An 18,861-nucleotide genomic window follows, 5' to 3' on the forward strand; every position below is an offset into this window, starting at 1 on the left:
ACACACACACACACACACACACACAGGTCTGTGATGGACTGGAAAAAACAAATTCAAAAGACCTGGCCTTTATCTTGAACAGCTGCAGAGGCCACTCCTTTAAATGATGGCACTGGGAACAATGGGTGGAACTACACTAGAAACATTTTGGTCAGATATTAGAGGGTTTTCTAATTGCCTCAACATGGAAGGGATTTCCTGTTGGTGGCAGCCAGTCAACACCTGACCACGAGAAGAACTAACTAAGCCTGCTTGGCTGGCTGGCTGGGAGGCTATGAAGAGTCATTTGGTGGCAGATCTCTTCCATTTTCACAGATTTTCCTGCTCTGCCTTAATGAAATTTGAACACTGATGTGACTTAGCAATTTTGATCATCCAGACCCCCACTGTGGGGGCCTGGTCCCCGGGACGGACGCTCTGTCCTTCCAAGGGTTGTTTCTCTGTTTCTTGTCGAAGCCAAAAAGCGAAAAGGAGGCCGAGAGTCAGCTGCACGAGCTTGATGCGATGGCCAGAGAGTGGAGAAGCGAGAGTTAAACTCACAAGTCAACTTATCCTGGAGACGTCTCCGGAGATTATTGTGGGGGAAGCAAAGTGAGGGGAAGCGTATGTACTGGTTTCCAGGGAATGGGCAGGTCTCTTCCCAGAACTGGGGCCCACCCCTTTTCTTCCCTATACAGCCCCAGTGGGACCGTCCCCGTGCCAGAGGGTGTGCCAGGCAGCACGCGAACTTACACTCAGGGCATCACGAGGGCCAGGCGGCCCTGGTGGGATTTTATTCCAGCCTCTTCCTTCTTTTGAGTTTTGCCCGTCACTGGAATGGAAAGATAAGTACACGAGGTTTCACAGGCAGGGGGCTGACAGCCGTGGTGACCGTGACTGTCATTCTCTTTCTTTAAAAAGACACAGAAAACTTTTAAAGTAGGCTTTCCTCTTTCTCCAAGTATTCTATTTTATTTGCTTTCTCTAGTTGTTTCTTTGATTTCTCTTCCTATGAAAGACAGGGTTAGTAAAAGGGAAACTACAGTTGACCCTTGAACAATGTGGGGGTTCGGGGTGCCATCCCCCATGCATTTGAAAATCGTGTTTAACTTTTCCCTCCCCAAACTTATCTACTTATAGCATACCATTGACCAGAAGCCTTACCAATAACAGTCGCAGTTGAATAACAAATTTTGTATGTGGCATGTATCATATATTGTATTCTTACAATAAAGTAAGCCAGAGAAAAGAAAATGTTATTATGAAAATCATAAGAAACAGAAAATATATTTACAGTATTGATTGAGAATCTGCATATAAGAGGACCCACACAGTACAAACCCGTGTTGCTGAAGCATCAAATGTAATTTACAAGTTGTGTTCCTTAAAAAACAGTTGACTTTTGCCCAGCCAGTGTGATTCAGTGGTTGAGCATTGACCTATGATCCAGGAGATCGAGGTTAGATTCCCAGCCAGGGCACATGCTGGGTTGCGGGTTCGATCCCCAGCAGGCAGCCAATCAACGACTCTCTCATCATTGATGTTTCTCTCTCTCTCTCTCCCTCTCCCTTTCTCTGTCTGAAATAAATAAAAATGTATTAAAAAATATATTAAACAACAGCAATAACAGTTGACTCTCTAAAAATCATAGGGGAAAGTTTAATTCTAGTTGATTCTGTTCTGATGGTTTTTGATGTACTGTGAATTCCACTCCAAAGCCCTTTGTAGTTACAAAACTGGGAAACTGGCAACTGTAGGTAATAGGACTAAAGCTTTATTTATTTGTTAACAATACATTTTTCTCAACTAGATTACAATACTAAATGAAAGGTGTTATAATATTTCCTGGGTGAGTCACTGAATCTCAAGAACAATATGTTTACTCAGTACACATATAAGGTGAAACCAGAGAAAGAAAACATTGCCTTTCAGCTCCTGGAAAAGATCTGTACTCTCCTTGGCTATTACTTTGAGTCCACTGGTTAGGGGGTTTTGCCTACCTCCCCCTCAACCAACAAAGCTCTGTTTGATGCTTAGGAATGCTTGTGGCCAGGCTGGAGTGGGAAGATTAAAATGGCAGCTACAACAGAGTTGAACTCCAGGCTGAAACCATGGATCTAATGCCACTACAACATTATAGGGTGTATTAAAATCAACAACAGGCAAATGTGGAGTGTTAAGGATAGCATAATCAGGAATATTTAAAGTGCTAATGTGCTTCCTTTTAAAAAAATTTCCAAAAAAGTTTCCATTGGTTCAATCCATCCAGCCTAATATATAGATTTGAAGGGACACTTTGGAGAGCAGAATGAGTGTCCTTCATTATATTGTGCTGTTGAAAGGGAATGGCCCTGGAGCCAGACTGCCTCGATTCAAATCCCAGCTCGGCCTCTTCCAAGCAAAGGCACTCAGTATTTTCAAGGTTCAGTCTCTTCTGAAAAATGGGGATAATAAGAGTACATACTGACATGAAAAAATTCTGAGATGTCCTAAAATAAAGTTCAGCAGGCTGGAGGGAGGGAGGAGGGGACAAGAGAGGGTTAATCAGTTAATAACTGCAGGACAAAGCCAATGAAAGATTGCTTACAATCCTAAGGTATGTTGAAGCTTTGAATTAATTTACAAGCTATTTCCCAGATTATCTAAAGAGAATAGGCAAGTAGCCTCCCGGCAGGTGCCTCTGCACCTTGCCTGGCTAGGCATTAGCTTTCTAGACTGCTGTGCACAACCAATTTTAAGGGGAAACACTTCTTCCTTATGGACTATGGGCCTAACCCAGAACTAGTCCCACTGCACCTGCTCCCATCAGCTTTATCTGTAGCTGATGGAATTTCTTTCCAAACAACTCACTTGTTCTTCTCCAAACTCGGTGTGTAGAAGGTCCATGAGCTGAGGACTGTGGACATGTTCGTCTTTTCCACCTCTCCCTGCTGTTGGTGGTTTAGGCCACTCGCCCCAGGGCCACTGGCCCTTTTTCTGGCTAGTGTATGGCTCAAGAAATCCTTTCTTTTAGCAAAGATTTTAGCCTTAAAAGTTTTTTATTTAACAGTACTTTAGAGAATTATTAATGATGATTAAATAAGATAATATATATCAAGTTTTCAGCTCAGGCTTTGCTCATGGTATTAATCAATAGACGTCACTGAGAACTCCCCAGGATTCCCTTGGAGCAGGAAACATGTAGAACTGGATGCTGTTGTCCTGGTTGGGCTGGGGGGGGGGGTCCACTGTCCTGCTCAGCCAAGCTTCCCTTTTCTCTGACCCCCCATTTCTTCCTCCTCCCCCCATGACCCTTCTCCTCCCCCATTTGGGTCTTTTTCTTACTTCCTCTTACCTGAGAGGCAGGTCTTTGCCTTGAGCCTCAGGAAAGGTAAAGCATTAAAGAGTAACTTACTCTCCTTCCTAAATTTGACTGGACAGATCTTTAGAGGAGCAGAGGCTTTTTCTATGTTGTAATCCTAACTCATTGTACAGAATCAGAGCAGGATCATATTAGGATTTTTTGGTGTGCATGTATTAGACAGCTGGTGGTATGGGTGATGATTATGTCAATGCAGAATGAAAATTGTGAGCTCTGTGTGCAGCCCCTTGACTGCCATTCCACCTTGATTTGGGGAGGATGTCCAGAATCTTTTGAGCTCCTAGAGGTAAAATTTATTGTATACATTCATCAGCATCATGGCTCTTCTGTGATCCCTGAACAATAAACACTTGCAATTTCTAATTGAAGTAGCTTTTGAGTAGGGGCTTTTCTATTTGCTTCTACTCTAGGCTGACGGCCCTCTCTCTATCAGTTTTTATTTTCCTTTTGAAAGAATGATAACACCCATCATGGCTGCAGCTGTCCAATTGTGCAGGGAGTTTAAATTCTGGTCCCAGAGACTGCAATCCAATCTGAAGGCAGTCCACCCATCAGGTCGTTAGCCCTTTCTGGGTGGCATCCACCTGGAAGAAGGAAAGCCCAGTGTGGAAAGTATATTCATACCCATCAACCCGGCCAGCTGATGCTTTCCCCTCTCTCAAGGTGAAACTGAAGCAGGCAGAATATAGGAATGCATCTCCTCACTGAACTCAGGCATACATTGCATGAGGCTGCAAATCCGCTAATGTGCTTTAAAACCCATGTAACGGCCTCTCTTTTTCCTTATTTCTGCAGGGAGATATTTTTAGTTCCTGATGCTGAAACTGCTGTGATTCAAAATCTTCTCATCACTTTCTCTGGAATGCTGATGAGTTAAAACCAGAATTAAACAAAGCTGAAAAATATTTTTTAAATAATGTTTAATGAATACACATTTACAAAAGCAGTCCTCATTACATATGAGGAAAATATACAAAAATAAAAGGTCTATGAGCTTCATAAATTTTTTCCCTAGAATACAGGAAACACACAAGTAGTGAAGAAATGTAGTCTGATGTTTTTATGTAGACCAGCTTGGATCTGTTAAAAGGAATGTAGTTCACTATTTCCATCTATTCCAAACTTACGCTTTCCACCGTAAGTAAACCAGAGGAGTTGGCTGGGTTAGGATGGTCAAACTGGTTTGATGGTTTGGGGAGGGAGGAATTTGGGAAGGGAAAAAGGAAATTGGCTTCTCTGGTCAGCTGGTGGGATTTGGACCCTTTGCTGTGGAGGCTGAGGGTCAGGCTTGGCAATTTAGTGCTATGTCAAAACCAGGAGGGGGTGCTCTTTAATCCCTAGCTTCATGGAAAGCTTTTACTAAGTACCTGGGTAGAGCACTTTTACTAGGTTATAAAACTAGAATCCACTTTACTCCCGGAAAGCTTTGTTACCTAGGTATGGGATTTTCCATTTTTAGTGATGAACTGTGACCCGGTAAAAACATATTACTCTGCTACTAAAAAGGAGCGTGGTTAACCCACAAGGCTTTTTTTTCAATATCAGCCTAGATAGTTCTCAACCAGTTCTCTGGACAAAGGGCAGGCTCCAACCCTCCAACACTTGGCTGTTTGGCATAAAATAGAGGGATGAATAGGATAAGTGAATGGATTATATGCTCTGTGTATCTTCTCAATTAATGCAAATTAAGATTAAAAAACAAAACCTGTAAGGTTTTGATGAAACCAACACCCTTATCCAATACCAATGATATTGACAATGTCACTTTAGAAATAATTCGGCAATATATATCAAATGCTATTAAAAGTTCTTAAATTTTGTAATCCCAATTCTTGGCAGGTATTTTGAGGAAATAATTTAGAATATGGAAAAAAGTTGTAAGTGCTAAGATATTCTCTGAAATGTTATTTGTTTTAGTAAAAATGAATATAACCTACATGTTTAATTAGAGCAGTAGTTAACAAATGCCCATTTGATATAATACTATGCACCTATAAGTTTAAAACATATACCATGTAACTAAGAGAACAAAGTAGCTAACGTATTAAGTGAAAAAGGGTGTGAAGTTGAGTATACAGTATAAATTGAACTATTTCCAAAAAGTTTTATAGAAAAATATCCTGGATTATGGGTGATGTTTTAATACATTTTAATTATTTTGTATATTGTCATGTAGAATATATGATTATAAAAGTCAAATAGAACTCGGCTGAGTGGCTCAGTAGGTCGAGCGTGATCCTGTGCACTAGAAGTTGCTGGTTCAATTCCCAGTCAGGGCACATGCCTGGGTTTTGGGTTTGATCCCTGGTGGGGGCACGTATGGAAGGCAACTGATCAATGTTGCTCTCTCACATTGATGTTCCTCTAGCTCTCTCTCTCTGTCTCTCTCTCCCCTTCCTCTCTCGAAGCATGCCCTTGAGTGAGGACTTAAAAAAAAAAAAAAAGTAAAAAAGAGAATAAATGGTCTTGATAGAGCACGCAAAAAATGTCAAACCCAAGCCTTCTGGTTATTTCAGTATGTGAGAAGATCTTGCATAAGGCTCTTTTTAGGTCCATATATGAGCCAGGAAGGCTAATTCTGGTGAAGGCCACCTTGGAAATGGAACTATCAACACAGAAAAACAGAGAGAATTGTGGTAGGCAGTTAGATAGACATGAGCAGAGCAAGAACAATGGGCCAGGTACAGAAGGTCACAAGGGTGGAAAGCCCTAGGTGCCTAACAAAGGACAATTGTAGGGTGGGACCTCACCCCCAGGGACCTTCCCTCCCCTAGCATATCTCTGGTCATGCAGTTTGGACCCCCTGACCTTTCCTCCCTAGAGATAACATGTAGGCCTCAGTTGTATTTTGGCTCCAGGCCCAGAAAAGCCGCAAAACCAGACAAGTGACCCCATGGCTGACGGACCTCAGGGCCAGCTGCATTGGATAATGACCCCCCTGCCCTGGTGCTAACCAATCAATTAGTGGAGACCCTGAACCTGAAAGGACACACCTGGAAAGCTGCTGAATATTCTATTGATATCTTCCCCTGAGGCCTCCCCTAAAATCTCCACCCTTAAAACCCTTAGGAAGGAGGACCCAGAAGCTCTCCTTCCCTAGACCATGCCCAAGCCTTTCCTCACCCCCTCTTCTTCCCCACAGGCAGGTCACCTTTATCTTCCTCACTTCTAAACTCTAAAGCCCTTCCTTTGCCTCTATAACTTGTTTCCTAAACCCACTTCTTCTAGGAATTACTTTTTCTACCTCTGTGATTAACAAAATGAATGTTCTTTTATAGTTTGGGTCTTGGCTCTGAATTCTTAAGGTCATTGAACCCAGGTCTGGTCTGACCCCACCTGTCTAACAGGTGCCGTTCTCACTGCTCCCAACAGAATCATCCTGCTTTCCAGTGAGGATCTGAGAAAGAACCAAGTCTCATGCTCACACCTTTCTGCCCTAAAACTTTCCATAATTCTCTCTCATCTGTGCATTCGTCACAGTTACACTTTCATTATTCATTTAATTCCACTGCCTAAAATTATAATGAACTATGACAAATTATAGAAGTGACTTTTTTATACTAGAACTTCATTTCGTAGCTGATTAGCAATGAATGATATTTGGAATATATTATTTACAAAGCAAACCACACAATACCTAAGTAAAACCAAACCTAATCTAGAGCAACTTTACATTTATTTAGCTTGCTATCTAAAATTTGGGTTTATTTGAACTTTTTGTGCAAGGGCTTTTATCAACCTTTCCTCGCTCATTGTACATTGAGAAAATCCAAGTGTGTATCCTTCAATTTTAACTCAACCTTTCCTGTAGAGGAAGGATCTCTGGGTAACTCTATATATTTGCATATATTTGACCCATACTTCCAATCAATGGTAGTATTTTTGTTGTATTATGAAATAGCTCCCCACTGTACACATCCATATTGGTAAAAGCAAAATCAAAGAGCACATTTCACTACAAAATTCACTATAGCAATATTTATAATCACTTTCATGTCAAAAAACAAAAACAAAAATACCCAAAAAACTCATTTCTTTTACTTCATTGGGCCGTCTTCTTCAGACATACCTTACAAAGCCTTTATCAGTGGCCATCATTTTACTGTTTTCTCTGTCACTCCACTCAGCCTTTGAACCAGAGAAGGAAGTTGCATGTACTCTCCCTGGAATTTGCAAGACATTAGGTTACGCGTGGTGCCCACAGGAGAAGCTTCTGAGCGGGAAGACAGGAGGCTAATCTGTGCCTCCAGGAGAGGCGGGACCTACACTAATTCATCACTAACCCAAGGCAAAATGCTGTTCTCTACCAATCTCTCAGTTTCTCAAAGTCAGGCAACATGTCCTTCGCTGTTCATAAACCTCAGGCCAGGGTGGGAGAAAAATGCTTTCTTGACTGAGCCTCTTATTTGTCTCTAAACATGCAGTTCAGAACTCTGGGTGAATTGAACACTGCCTTAAATATCTGTCTTTCCATTCAGTGCCGATTTCGAGGATTTCGAGTTCCTTTCCCAGCCCTGGCGGATCCGTGTGAGGGTCTTGTCTACACATGGCAAGATGAGGATGAACTTGGCCACCAGCACTGTGCAGGGAATGATGAGTGCCAGCACGTAAGCTGAAGGAAGGTACCATCGGAGAGTCGAAGGATTCAAGAATTTCTTTCCACCATATATCAGGGTGTGAGCTGTGCACAAGATCAGGGTCAAATAACCCAGTTTGGACTATAAAAGCAAGAAACAAAAACATGTGCATTAATGCTATTTGCATTTTAAAGTAAAACACTCTAAGCCAGCGAAGAATATTGTCAACAGCTGCACACCTTTGAAACCTATCATATTTAGAACACACTGCAAAGTACTGATGAAAGCATTAACCCTCCTTCAGGGTGATAAATATTTCATTAAAAATTAGAAAAAAGATTGTGCTTACAAATGACATGGTGGTTTCATCTAACCTGGCTGGATGGGAAAGTGTCCCAGGAGTAAACTCTTTTGAGTTGGGATAAGTAAGGTGCCTTGCCTTCTTAGTCTGTGGTAAAACTCTTTCCCTGACCCCCATTTCAGGAGGTCAGAGATGTATAAGACACAGTGTGTCCTCATGAAGTACCACCTACGTTACTGACTCAAAGCAGATACTGGCTAATTTCTATTGCAATAAAGAGCAATGAGCAAACTTGACTTTTGTCTGTTTTGGCCTAAATACTAAAGCTCAACATTTATTTCTATTTTTATGCCTTGAATAAAGGTGTTAACATGACAAAATGTTGACTGCATTTGGTCCCTGGAAAAAACTGTTGACTTTTGTAATTTGAACAGTTCTATAAAATTCAAACCTAGTATCAGTTACTAATGGTCTATTCCATTATACTGGTTTACAATGAACACACATCAGAATAATCGGGAGGGCTTGTTAAAACAAACTGCTGGGTCACACACCCAGAGTTTCTGATCCATTAGGTCTGGGAGGGCCTGGGGATTTGTGTATCTAACAAGATCCCAGGTGATGCTGATGTTGCTGGTCCAGGTACCACACTTTGAGGAGCACTGGTTTCTAAAAATAGTTTAAAATCCTCTTTAATGAGGTGTCTGGTGGTTGATATGTGGAAAAAATCAGATTTTTCCTGTTACAGGACAGGATTGAGTCTGGTATGATGATAGTCTAGCAAGTCTTGTTTCTAAGGTTTTAAAATTTATTTTAAAATATATTGCTTTATATATCAATGCATCTCTTATCTAAGGCTGATTTTCAAAAGGAAAAATGTTGTCTTTGGGTTTCTCTTTGCCTTGCACCAAGTACATGTCCACAAAGTACAATAGCTGTTGGTGCTTTTCACTCTATACTTGTAGCTGTGGCTCTGCGAGTAGTCAGGAGTCTTGGCAAGGGATGCCCTGTTAGGAATCAAACCATTATGGAATCTGCCTTTTGGTACCAGAGTTGAGCATTTTCTAATTTGAACTTGTTTCAGTTGCTATTTTTATGAGATTGCTAGGGAAGTGATGGAGCAAAATGAAAATGTATGCATAGTGTGAGAGAAAAATGAGAACATTTGTAAAGCCAGGCTCATTTTGCAATTAAAATAGATTAAATCTTGAGGTCCTTACCTGGACAAATCGGAACTCTCTCCAGTTGACCGTGTTGCTAACTGATGGCAAGGAAGTGATCCCCAAGAGGACAAAGAAGAAAAATCCAAGGATTCCCAAAGACAGATATGAATCACTAAGCCAGGCAGAAGTGGTACTAAATGGATTTTCTTTCTTGGATATTGCCTAAGAAAAATTATAAGCAATTTTAAAAAATTACATTATTTTATAAACTGCCCAAACTTCCAAGGGGACTGAAAATACCTCTGCACGGTTTATTTGCTCAAGACAAATTAGATGTCATTTCTTAATAATCATTTGAAAATAATTGTAGAGGAAAGTACACTTAGAAATTATTTCTTTGGTAGAAAGAGTAATTGGTTCTGCTGGGGCGTCATTATAATAGTTGACTCTAGGAGTGGTAGAGGGAGTTTTAATTGACCCTATAAATCCTAAAACAAAGTACACATTTACTTAAACCTTCTTTACAATATGATTTCTTGTTCCCTGAACAAAACTTGATGTTCTCAAATAATTCCGTCAAGATTCTGTTTTTCTATTTTACATGCTGATTATTCATACATAGGAAGTTTAGTTTCTTTCATGTCTATTATATTGTAACACAGCATTAAGTCTGTCACACCACAGATTGACAGAAATCAGGCCCCTTTAATGTGATTCTTACCCAAGAACTTCCCATCTATTTGTAGAGAAGCCCACAGAAGCAACATCAATGAGTTGTTGACTAATAAACTCTGAGACTGATGTAAGATTGGTCAAAACCAATTATGTCCTAACTAGAGTTGATGTATAGCACTTCCTCTGGGACTGCTTTTAGACATCCTGAGTTGATCCTCTCTGAATTTGTTGGCTATGCAGAAAATGGTGTTTGCCATTTGCTTACAGAACTAAACAGTTGAGGACAATCTCACACGTCAAAACATTAATGGGGTTATAAACACTCTTGTAAATTTGTTTACATTCTTGTGACACATGTTGGAATGGCCCCCTTACCAACAGGATGGCTGGTTTTGATTTCCAGAATGAGGAAGCATGTGTAAAAACAGAAACTTGAAAATGGGTTGGTTTACAGTTATTGAATGTGCCCCAAGGGAATTCAAAGGAAGTGTCATTAGGTTTCCTGCTCCCTCAAATCTGTAGGTGTATCAGGATCCCAGTCAGTCAGTCCTAGGAATCCAGGTCTGGACCCAAGGGAACCTGGGCATCTAACTTTCCTTCTCAGTGGCTGTATGAGATGTCAACTGGATTCACTCAAAGACAAAAAGAAAAACGAAAAACAGACATGAGGAGTCTAATTCTAGTTACTTTGAAAAATAAAGATGCTTAGAAGGCCGCTTTTCTATAACCGTAAGCTGGAATATCATGCAGCAGATTCCTCTTTGATTTGCGGAGCAGGAGAGTTCAAATGAGTAGAGACTTACCTGGCTAATGGTTCGGTTTTCCAGCCTCCATCGTACATAGTAACGAATAGGAATCAGGAGCGTGTAGATGACATGCAGGAAGGCAAATCCCAGCGCCAGCAGGCCCAGCTGCTTTCTGCAGAGCATCCAGCGGTCCAGCCAGCCTGGGAAGCGGCGGTATTTGGTGCCTCGGTAGAGCTGCAGGACAGCAGCGATGACGCCGGGGAGGTAGACCAGGGAGAGCAGCATCAGGGCCGCTATGGGAAAGACCCGATTGGGGATGGAGACGGCCATGCGAAACGTGCTGTCCTTCCTTTCATAGACGTAAGGGTAGATGACATCTCGGATAACACAGTAGACAAAGAAGAAGCCGCACAGGAAAGCGGACAAGTAGAAGGGGAGCCTCCACATTGGAAACAGTTGCAGGGGGTAGTTTTCGATTTCACTGGCTGCCGTGAGAGAGCCTTGATCCAACGGAGTCAGTCCAAGGGTGCGGACGATGTCCATCACTCTCTGCTTGGCTTTGCTGTCATTCCCACAGACGAACACCTGCGTTAAAGAGAATTAGTGGTGTATTTATTCTTTCCGTCATAATGATTTTGAAAGTCTATGTAAGTACTGCTTAGAATGGGACACGGAGCAGTGAGCTGCTTTTCAAACAAAAATGTCAAACCAACGTGTTTAATAAGATGATGTTTTAGACTTGCACACGTGGGTCGGATAGGTAAGCACCAGGGTTTCAAGCTGGGAGTGGCTTCAGGCACGTCGCACTGGTGATGTGACAAGACTTTGTTTTCCACAGTGTGAGCCGTTTGATGTTTCTCCTGCATTCGTGGGTGCCGGGTCACTTACGGATTGCTGCTGATCTCAGTGAATAAATGGATCTAGTTTCCTACGAGGGAATGGGAGCGGAAAGGATCTCTGCCAATGATTTTAGGTGTGTTGTTTTCTAGTATTAACAAGAGGCCTCTGGAGACTCACACCACTGGGTTCCATCAACCCAAAAGCTTTGCAGACAGTGGGAAATGAATCACAATGGACTACCCTGCTTGGTTCAACCCGAGAAAACGGTTCATGGCACATATTAGCAGAATGAAGTACTTAGTGGGTATTTTATTTGGGAATCTTTGAGGTCAGTGCACATAAAAAAAATTCACTTGCTAAAGATGGAATGTAAAGTAAATTCATCGTTTAACCTTACCTGCCGACTTGCATCCAGGGCTCCTGACTGCAGAGCCCAGGCGGAGATGGTGTTAAACGCTTTCACTACGTGCGCTCCCGGCACCAGCTGAGCAAGGTACTCTGCATTCGATTCCGGGTACTGATGCATTTTGAGGTTGTTGCTGACATCGATCAATATTTTGCCCCGGAGAACCTCAGTTAGAGCTGGGAGAAGCTCATAATGTTCCCTGTGGATTGCCATGATTATGATGTCGGACTTCTGGGCTGCTTCCCCATAGCCCAAGACCTCCGCACCACTGGGCAGCAGACTGGACATCCTGGGGTTTCGACTTCCAAAAACAATCGAATAACCACACTGGATCATTTTAAGTCCCAGCGATCGTCCAAAATCTCCAGTTCCGAAAATGCATACAGTCTCTTGCTCTTCTGAAGAAATCATAGTAAGAGGAAGTGTATCTGTAGAAGTTTTCTCCATGACTGAAAGATAATAGAACAAATACCCAACAAAATATGAATGCTCTGGGCATGGAAAGATTAATGAGAATTATCTCCAGGAAAGGGTGGTTGACTGGTGTTGTTTTAAGCTTCTAATGAATTTCCCACAAAATTTGGAAAGAGAAAAACATTGTTATACATATTCTCATGTATCTTATTTAACAAAGTCATTGATGAAAAACTTCTGTTGGGTAAAGAGGTGCAATAAAAAACCAAGACACTTACTGGTGGATGTTTTAAACTGTGCACATGCTTTGCAATGATATGACATTCACTGAACACTTACAGTTCCAAAAGTTCTCAGTCTGCCTGGCTATCCCTTCACTTCTCTATTTGTTTGTCCTAATATATTATTTTTCTCTCTCTTATATTGGGGTGAACATTTGCAAGCAAAATGCAGATTTGATCAAGTTGCCAGTGTCCTGTAATGAGATGGATGATGTTTTTTCCACATATTCTCACTTGGATCATTTTAATCATTGCAAAGAGAGAGTAATTCTGGACACATTCACTTATTATAACCTGCCATAAACTTTTTTAAAAAAATGAAGATATTGACTACACAGTACCATGTTTTTGTTCCACCTATTACTAGCAGTGTGACCTTGGGTAAGTTACTCAAACTCTTTGTGGCTCAGTGTCAACATCTTTAAAATGAGAAATTGATTGTATGTACCTACTTTGGAGACATTGGAAGGATCAGATGAATTTGTTTATCTTAAAACAGTTTTTGAGACATAGTAAATTGGTTATTAATAGATTACTTAATCTATCAGTTATCAAATTAATATAACCTTTATATAAATTCTGTAAATTAAGGGTTAATTATGCTTCTACAACTGTTTTTCAAAGTACCTAAAATTTATCTGACACAGCTTTCCACAATTCTTAAGAAGCTTCTGCTTTCCTCACTTATTTCTTAGAAATAAAACCCTCCATGAAATGGCTTTAGAGCATATGAATTTATCAGAACATAGATGTAAAAACAGCTCAAGTGTAAATTTCCCTCATTTGTAATTATTTCACATTCTATTTTAATATTTCCCTCAAAATGCAGGCTGCTAATCCAGTGTAACACACTTGGGCTGTTACCCCAACCACTAAAATTTATTTTCACTCTTCAACCTTCAGAGACATCACTGGGCAAATTGAAGATACAAAACCAGTAAGGAGATTTAAATATCATCGGCTGACTAATAGAACGAAATATAGTGATTCCATTGGGCAGTGAGTTACTCCTCATCAAGTTACAGAAGTTCTTAGGTTGATAATTGTGTTGGCCACACCTTGGGCTCCGCATCAAATCCTCCGGGTTCTGTTCCCAGCCCTTGGGCAGTAACTAAGTGCTGCTCAGCTTCCAGTGCCCAACAGAGGCTCACTTAGGGGCCCCACATCGTATATCTCTTGATTCCTGTCCTGGGGCTCCTCTGATATCTAGGCCTGTGAAGCACTCACAATACACAACCCATGAGGCCCCCATAGACCAATGGGGATCAGGACTCCATAGATAAGTGCTTCCCTTTCATCTCTGGCACACAGTTCTGACCAACTCCACAAGGCTGGCTCCTCAGAAGGTCCCAGTGGATCAGAGCACTAGTCTGTAGCAGTGGCCAGCATAACATCCGCTCCTGACTTCGCCACCTCCCCTGGTTTGTGCTCCCTGCCCCTCACGCCTGCTCCCTCACATCACTTTCCTAATAAACCAGCTGCACACAAGCCTTTGTTGCAGCTCTGCTTGCTGCTCAACCCAGGGAAATGCAGTATTTTGATTATTTTATGATGAAAAAAGAAAAATCATCAGACCTAAGCTTACCATAACTGGGATGATGAAATGACATGGAAAAAAAAGTTAGAGTACGTAACAATGAGATGTATGATGTATGCATGCTCTAAACCACAAGAGGTCATTTTACAGTAAGCACTACATAAAGAAGGAAGTTACACGCATTTCAGACTGTTTGTAACTCAAAATAGCTCCTGTGTGTAAACATGAATTTATGGAAGTAGTAAGGTTTCTTGCTTAAAAACTTTAAAAAAAGGTTCCTAGTCCTATTTACTCTTAGGTGGAGGATGGAATTCCGGAATAAAGAAAATAAAAAAGATGGCATACAGGAAGCAGAGTTATTAAGGGAAAGACGGGTTAAAATAGTTAAAACATAACAGTGGTCTCCTCTCTTTCCTTCAGCTCTTTATAAACCTCATATAACAGGAAACACAACAAGAATATCACCTGGTCTGGAAGATCTCCAGGGTTGGTTTTACCTCCTATGGAAGCATTTCCCAGATAGGCCCCTTGAGAAGCGGGCCAGACAGGTAATGTGATCCAACAGGTAATGTTTATAGAGATTGGCAACCAATGACGCAGATGTAAAGGTGGCCAAGAGGACTGTGAAAGCCATGGTAGCGGCCGCCACTGAAATGCGTGTGTGTGTGTGTGTGTGCTAAGAGGGATCAGGTGTGGGTCATGTAGTGTCGCTCATCTCCCTCAGTTTGCAGATCCCACCCCAGGTTTTAGAAACCCGAGGCAGCACTCTTCTTGGATGTTCTTAACTTGGCATGCCATGAGGATGCCAGAGCCAGTCTGGTGTGAGTGTGTTTACTTCTCTCACCTCCCAGAGGTCAGACATCAGAGAGGCTCAGGCCACTTCCAGCTTCAGAAGATTTTAACATATTAAAACCGTGGGGATGTCCAACAGGATTACAAAAACTGCATATATTAAATGCTTATAGTTAACAAATCAATGACATTAACCAAAAAAAATCTTTTCATCTGAAATAATTATAGACTCGCAGAAAGTTGTAAAGATAGTACAAGAGGTTCCTGTACATCCTTCACAATTTATTTCCTCTGATAATGGAAAAAAATAAAATGGAATAAGCATTGCCAAGAGAGTCACTTTATATAAAATAGAATCAGGAGGCTATTAAGGAAGGGGGGGGGCGGGCTGTGCACATCTTGTGTCTCAGTTCTCAGAGCTACCAAATTGCTAAACCCATTGCCACACTCAGCTCAAGGCTGACTCACAAACCTCCTGGAACAACAACTGCTCTGTGGACACACATGGACTTGACCTCCACCTTGTAGTTTTTTATCCCCTTGTTTGCATATTGAAACTAACCAATCTGTTACCTAACCAGTAATCCTTCATTTGCATGAAAGAATTACACTTGGTGGTTTTTGCCTTTACAAACCCTGCCTTTGTTCTCTCTGGAGGGCAAATTGGGTTGCTACCTGAATCTGTGTCTCAGGGATTCAAATCTTTTAAGACTCCAAATAAACTTTTAAGTTGTTTAACATCCTCAGACCTTTATTAGTTAACACTCCCAATGGTTATATTTTACATAGCTGTAGTACAATATCGAAACTGGGAAACTGACCTTGGTACAAGACATGTGTATAGTTCTATGTCATTGTATCCCACATGTAGGTTCATGTATCTACTGCTGCAGTCACGGTACAAACTATTCCAGCACTTCTCCTGGATAGTCATCCTTACCCCTCCCTGCCTCCCCCAGCCCGTCAAAACCATTAATCTGTTCTCTAACTCTATAATTTTGTCATTTTGAGAATATTCTATAAATAAAACCCCACAAAATGTAACCTTTTCTTATTGGCTTTTTTTTCTCTCTCTTAGCATAATGCCCTGGAGATTCATCCACCTTGGTGCCTGTATCAATAGTCTGACCTTGTTTATTGTCGAATAGTCATCCACCGTATGGACCTCTTGATTTGCTCATTTGCTACCTACACGTCCTATTTGGTAAAAGTCTCTTTATGTCTTCTGCCATTTTCTAATTAAATTGTTTGTTTTTTAACTGTTGAGTGTTTATAATTCTTTATGTATTCTAGATATGACTCATTTGTCAGATATAGGGCCTTCAAATATTTTTTTTTCCCAGGCTGTAGTTTGTTTTTCATCATCTTAACAGGCTCATTCACAGAGTGAAAGTTTTTTGATGAAATTTAATGTGGGTTTTTTTTTGGATTGTGCTTTTGATATCATGTCTAAGATTTCTTCACTAAGCCCTGGGTCCTCAATAGTTTCTCCTAGAGGTTTTATAGTTTTATATTTTACATTTAAATCCATTATCCATTTTGAATTAATATTTGTATAAAGTGTGAGATTTAAGCCAAGGTTCATTTTTTCTTTCCATATGAATATCTAATTACTTCTCTATCATTTGTTAAAAGATCATCTTTATTTCATTGAATTCCTTTTCGCTGTTGTAAAAAGCAGTTGTCTGCACATGTGTGGGTCTGTTCTGGGTTCTCTATTCTGTTCCACTGATCTATGTGTCTGTATATAGTGAGTCTTAAAATTGGGTAGACTGATTCTTCCCACTTTATTTTTTATTTATTTTCAGAGCTGTTTTAGATATTCTAGTTACTTTGCCTTTCAATATGAGTTTTAGGATAATTTGGTACACACACACACACACACACACACACACACATAATTCTTATAGTTAACAAATCATTGTTTTTTAACATATTCCAAAAATACAATGCAACCTATTTGTTTTGTTTAAGAGCTAGTCCCAGGCTATTTTAAAATATTAATTCATACTAAAGCATAAAGGCCATGTACAGATATCTGATAAATGGATACAAAGTTAAAGTTGTATGATAGATTCCTTTTCATCCTGGCAGTATATTTCTGTATATGCACAGACCTCGTTTGGAGGATATATCAAAATAAAAATTTAAAGACCTTGTGTATCAGCAGCCAGGGACAAAAATGCCTCCCCCCCAGCTCTGGAATAGCCTTTCCCCCTCCCCAGCCCTGGAATAGCCTCCCCCGCTCCCTCCAGCCCTGGAATGAACCTAAGCCCCCTTCTTAGAAAGAACAGGGTTTCAACAATCCAACCATGTCCCTTCTGAAAGGAGGCACTTTCTTGCCTTGCTCTTGGGAGATGGACAATTTTTTCCCCTAGTGTTTTCATAGAATGAAAAAGAATATATAACATTACTTAAGTATTTACATATTTAGAAGAGAAAAGGAAGAAAACCTTCCTCTCTCTATTGCAGAATAGTCCTGAAAGGAAGAATTGGCTTTCATGAATTCCTCCTTTATCTTTTATTCTGAGAAATCCACAGAAAATACAAATTAAGGTAAATTTTTTTATGTAAAGATTCAATCTTAAGTTACAAACAATATTAGAAGTCTTATTTGTTTTTAAGCTTACCCAATTTTACATATATATATATATAGATATATATATATCTGCACAAACTAAAAGTGCAAAAAATGTTTCACATAGAAAAGGTTTGAAGGTAATCATAAAAACAACTCTAAAGACAAAACAACCAACATCACAAGACACACACTATTAGTAATAAAAATAGTGTGCTAAGGGCCCTAATGTAACCATATGTAAACAAAGAAAGAGCCCCCTACAGAGTTTGGTTTGGAGAGGAATGTTAGGAGAAGGGAAATGGTGGTACAGTAAGGAGTCTTTCTGGCATTCCTTCCAATCTTTCCTTCAATCATCAAAACAACTTTTTAGAATCACTAAGGCTTACAAAATGCAAATACTCTTGCAAAAGATTACAAGAGAAACCAGTGGTTTTCAACCCCGGTGCACATTAGAATCACGGGAGAGCTTTTGCAAAAACCTGATGAGCAGACTCTTGGAGGCTGAATCAATTGGCCTAGGATAGAGCCAGGGCATTGTTGGCTTTTTAAATTGATCGTGAGGGGGTGGTTTAAGGGGGGGTGGGTGGGGAAGTGGAAGCAGGCATAAATGGTGATGGAAAAATATATAAATAAATAAATAAAGTGGAAAAAAATTGTTTTTGAAGCTTCCCCTGATGATTCTCCAGTCGAGCCAAGCCTGGGAACCACTGCCTGTTAGCTTTCAGTGCTTTTCTTCCCTGGTTGCATATTAAAATCAGCTGAGCGGCTATTGAATGCAAGGGCATCACCTGCTGAGACTCTGAATTGACGGTTTTAAGGGAGAGCGCAGACATTAAAAACACACACACACAAACACAAATGAAATAAACAATTCTAAGGAGCACCCAGGGCTGAGGACTACTGTGAATGAAAAAAAGATAAAGATAACTTTTTTGAAGAGGGATGGTGGGAGGAGAAAGACAGAGGGAGAACTGGTGTTGATGAGCTTGGGGGGGGGGGATGCAGAAACATTGTACCTGCTTTACAGTTTTTCCCCTAAGTAATCACTGGCCAGGTCTAAGAGTCTAGAATCTTTTTTTTTTTTTAATCCTCACAGGAGGATATTTTTTTCCATTGCTTTTCAGAGAGAGTGGCGGGGTGAGGAGAGAGAGATAGAAATATCCTGTGAGAGAGACACATTGATTGTCTGCCTCCCACCAGAGCACTAG

The 18,861-nt window shown here is 40.6% G+C and overlaps 1 protein-coding gene across 1 annotated transcript; it reads right to left on the reverse strand.

Annotated features, from left to right (window-relative positions):
- Window positions 1–7,489: 7,489 nt before the first annotated feature.
- Window positions 7,490–12,498, reverse strand: STEAP4 (STEAP4 metalloreductase). The gene is made up of 4 exons (XM_016218898.2): window positions 12,040–12,498; window positions 10,860–11,387; window positions 9,439–9,603; window positions 7,490–8,058 (listed from the first exon to the last, which is right to left on the reverse strand). The coding sequence occupies exons 1-4, from the start codon at window positions 12,493–12,495 to the stop codon at window positions 7,795–7,797; spliced, it is 1,413 nt and encodes a 470-aa protein (XP_016074384.2). The 5' UTR covers window positions 12,496–12,498; the 3' UTR covers window positions 7,490–7,794.
- Window positions 12,499–18,861: the final 6,363 nt, after the last annotated feature.

This window comes from Miniopterus natalensis, chromosome 10, assembly GCF_054644295.1.
Source record: "Miniopterus natalensis isolate mMinNat1 chromosome 10, mMinNat1.hap1, whole genome shotgun sequence".
Classification (NCBI taxonomy): Eukaryota; Metazoa; Chordata; class Mammalia; order Chiroptera; family Miniopteridae; genus Miniopterus; species Miniopterus natalensis.

What these genes read in the sequence shown, in the direction of transcription:
- STEAP4 (XM_016218898.2), bottom strand. Translation starts at nt 12,495, where the DNA reads ATGGAGAAAACTTCTACAGATACACTTCCTCTTACTATGATTTCTTCA. An exon ending in CCCTGGATGCAAGTCGGCAG is followed by an intron (nt 11,388 to 12,039) that starts GTAAGGTTAAAC and finishes TCTTTAACGCAG; the next exon opens with GTGTTCGTCTGTGGGAATGA. An exon ending in GAGAGTTCCGATTTGTCCAG is followed by an intron (nt 8,059 to 9,438) that starts GTAAGGACCTCA and finishes TTGCTTTTATAG; the next exon opens with TCCAAACTGGGTTATTTGAC.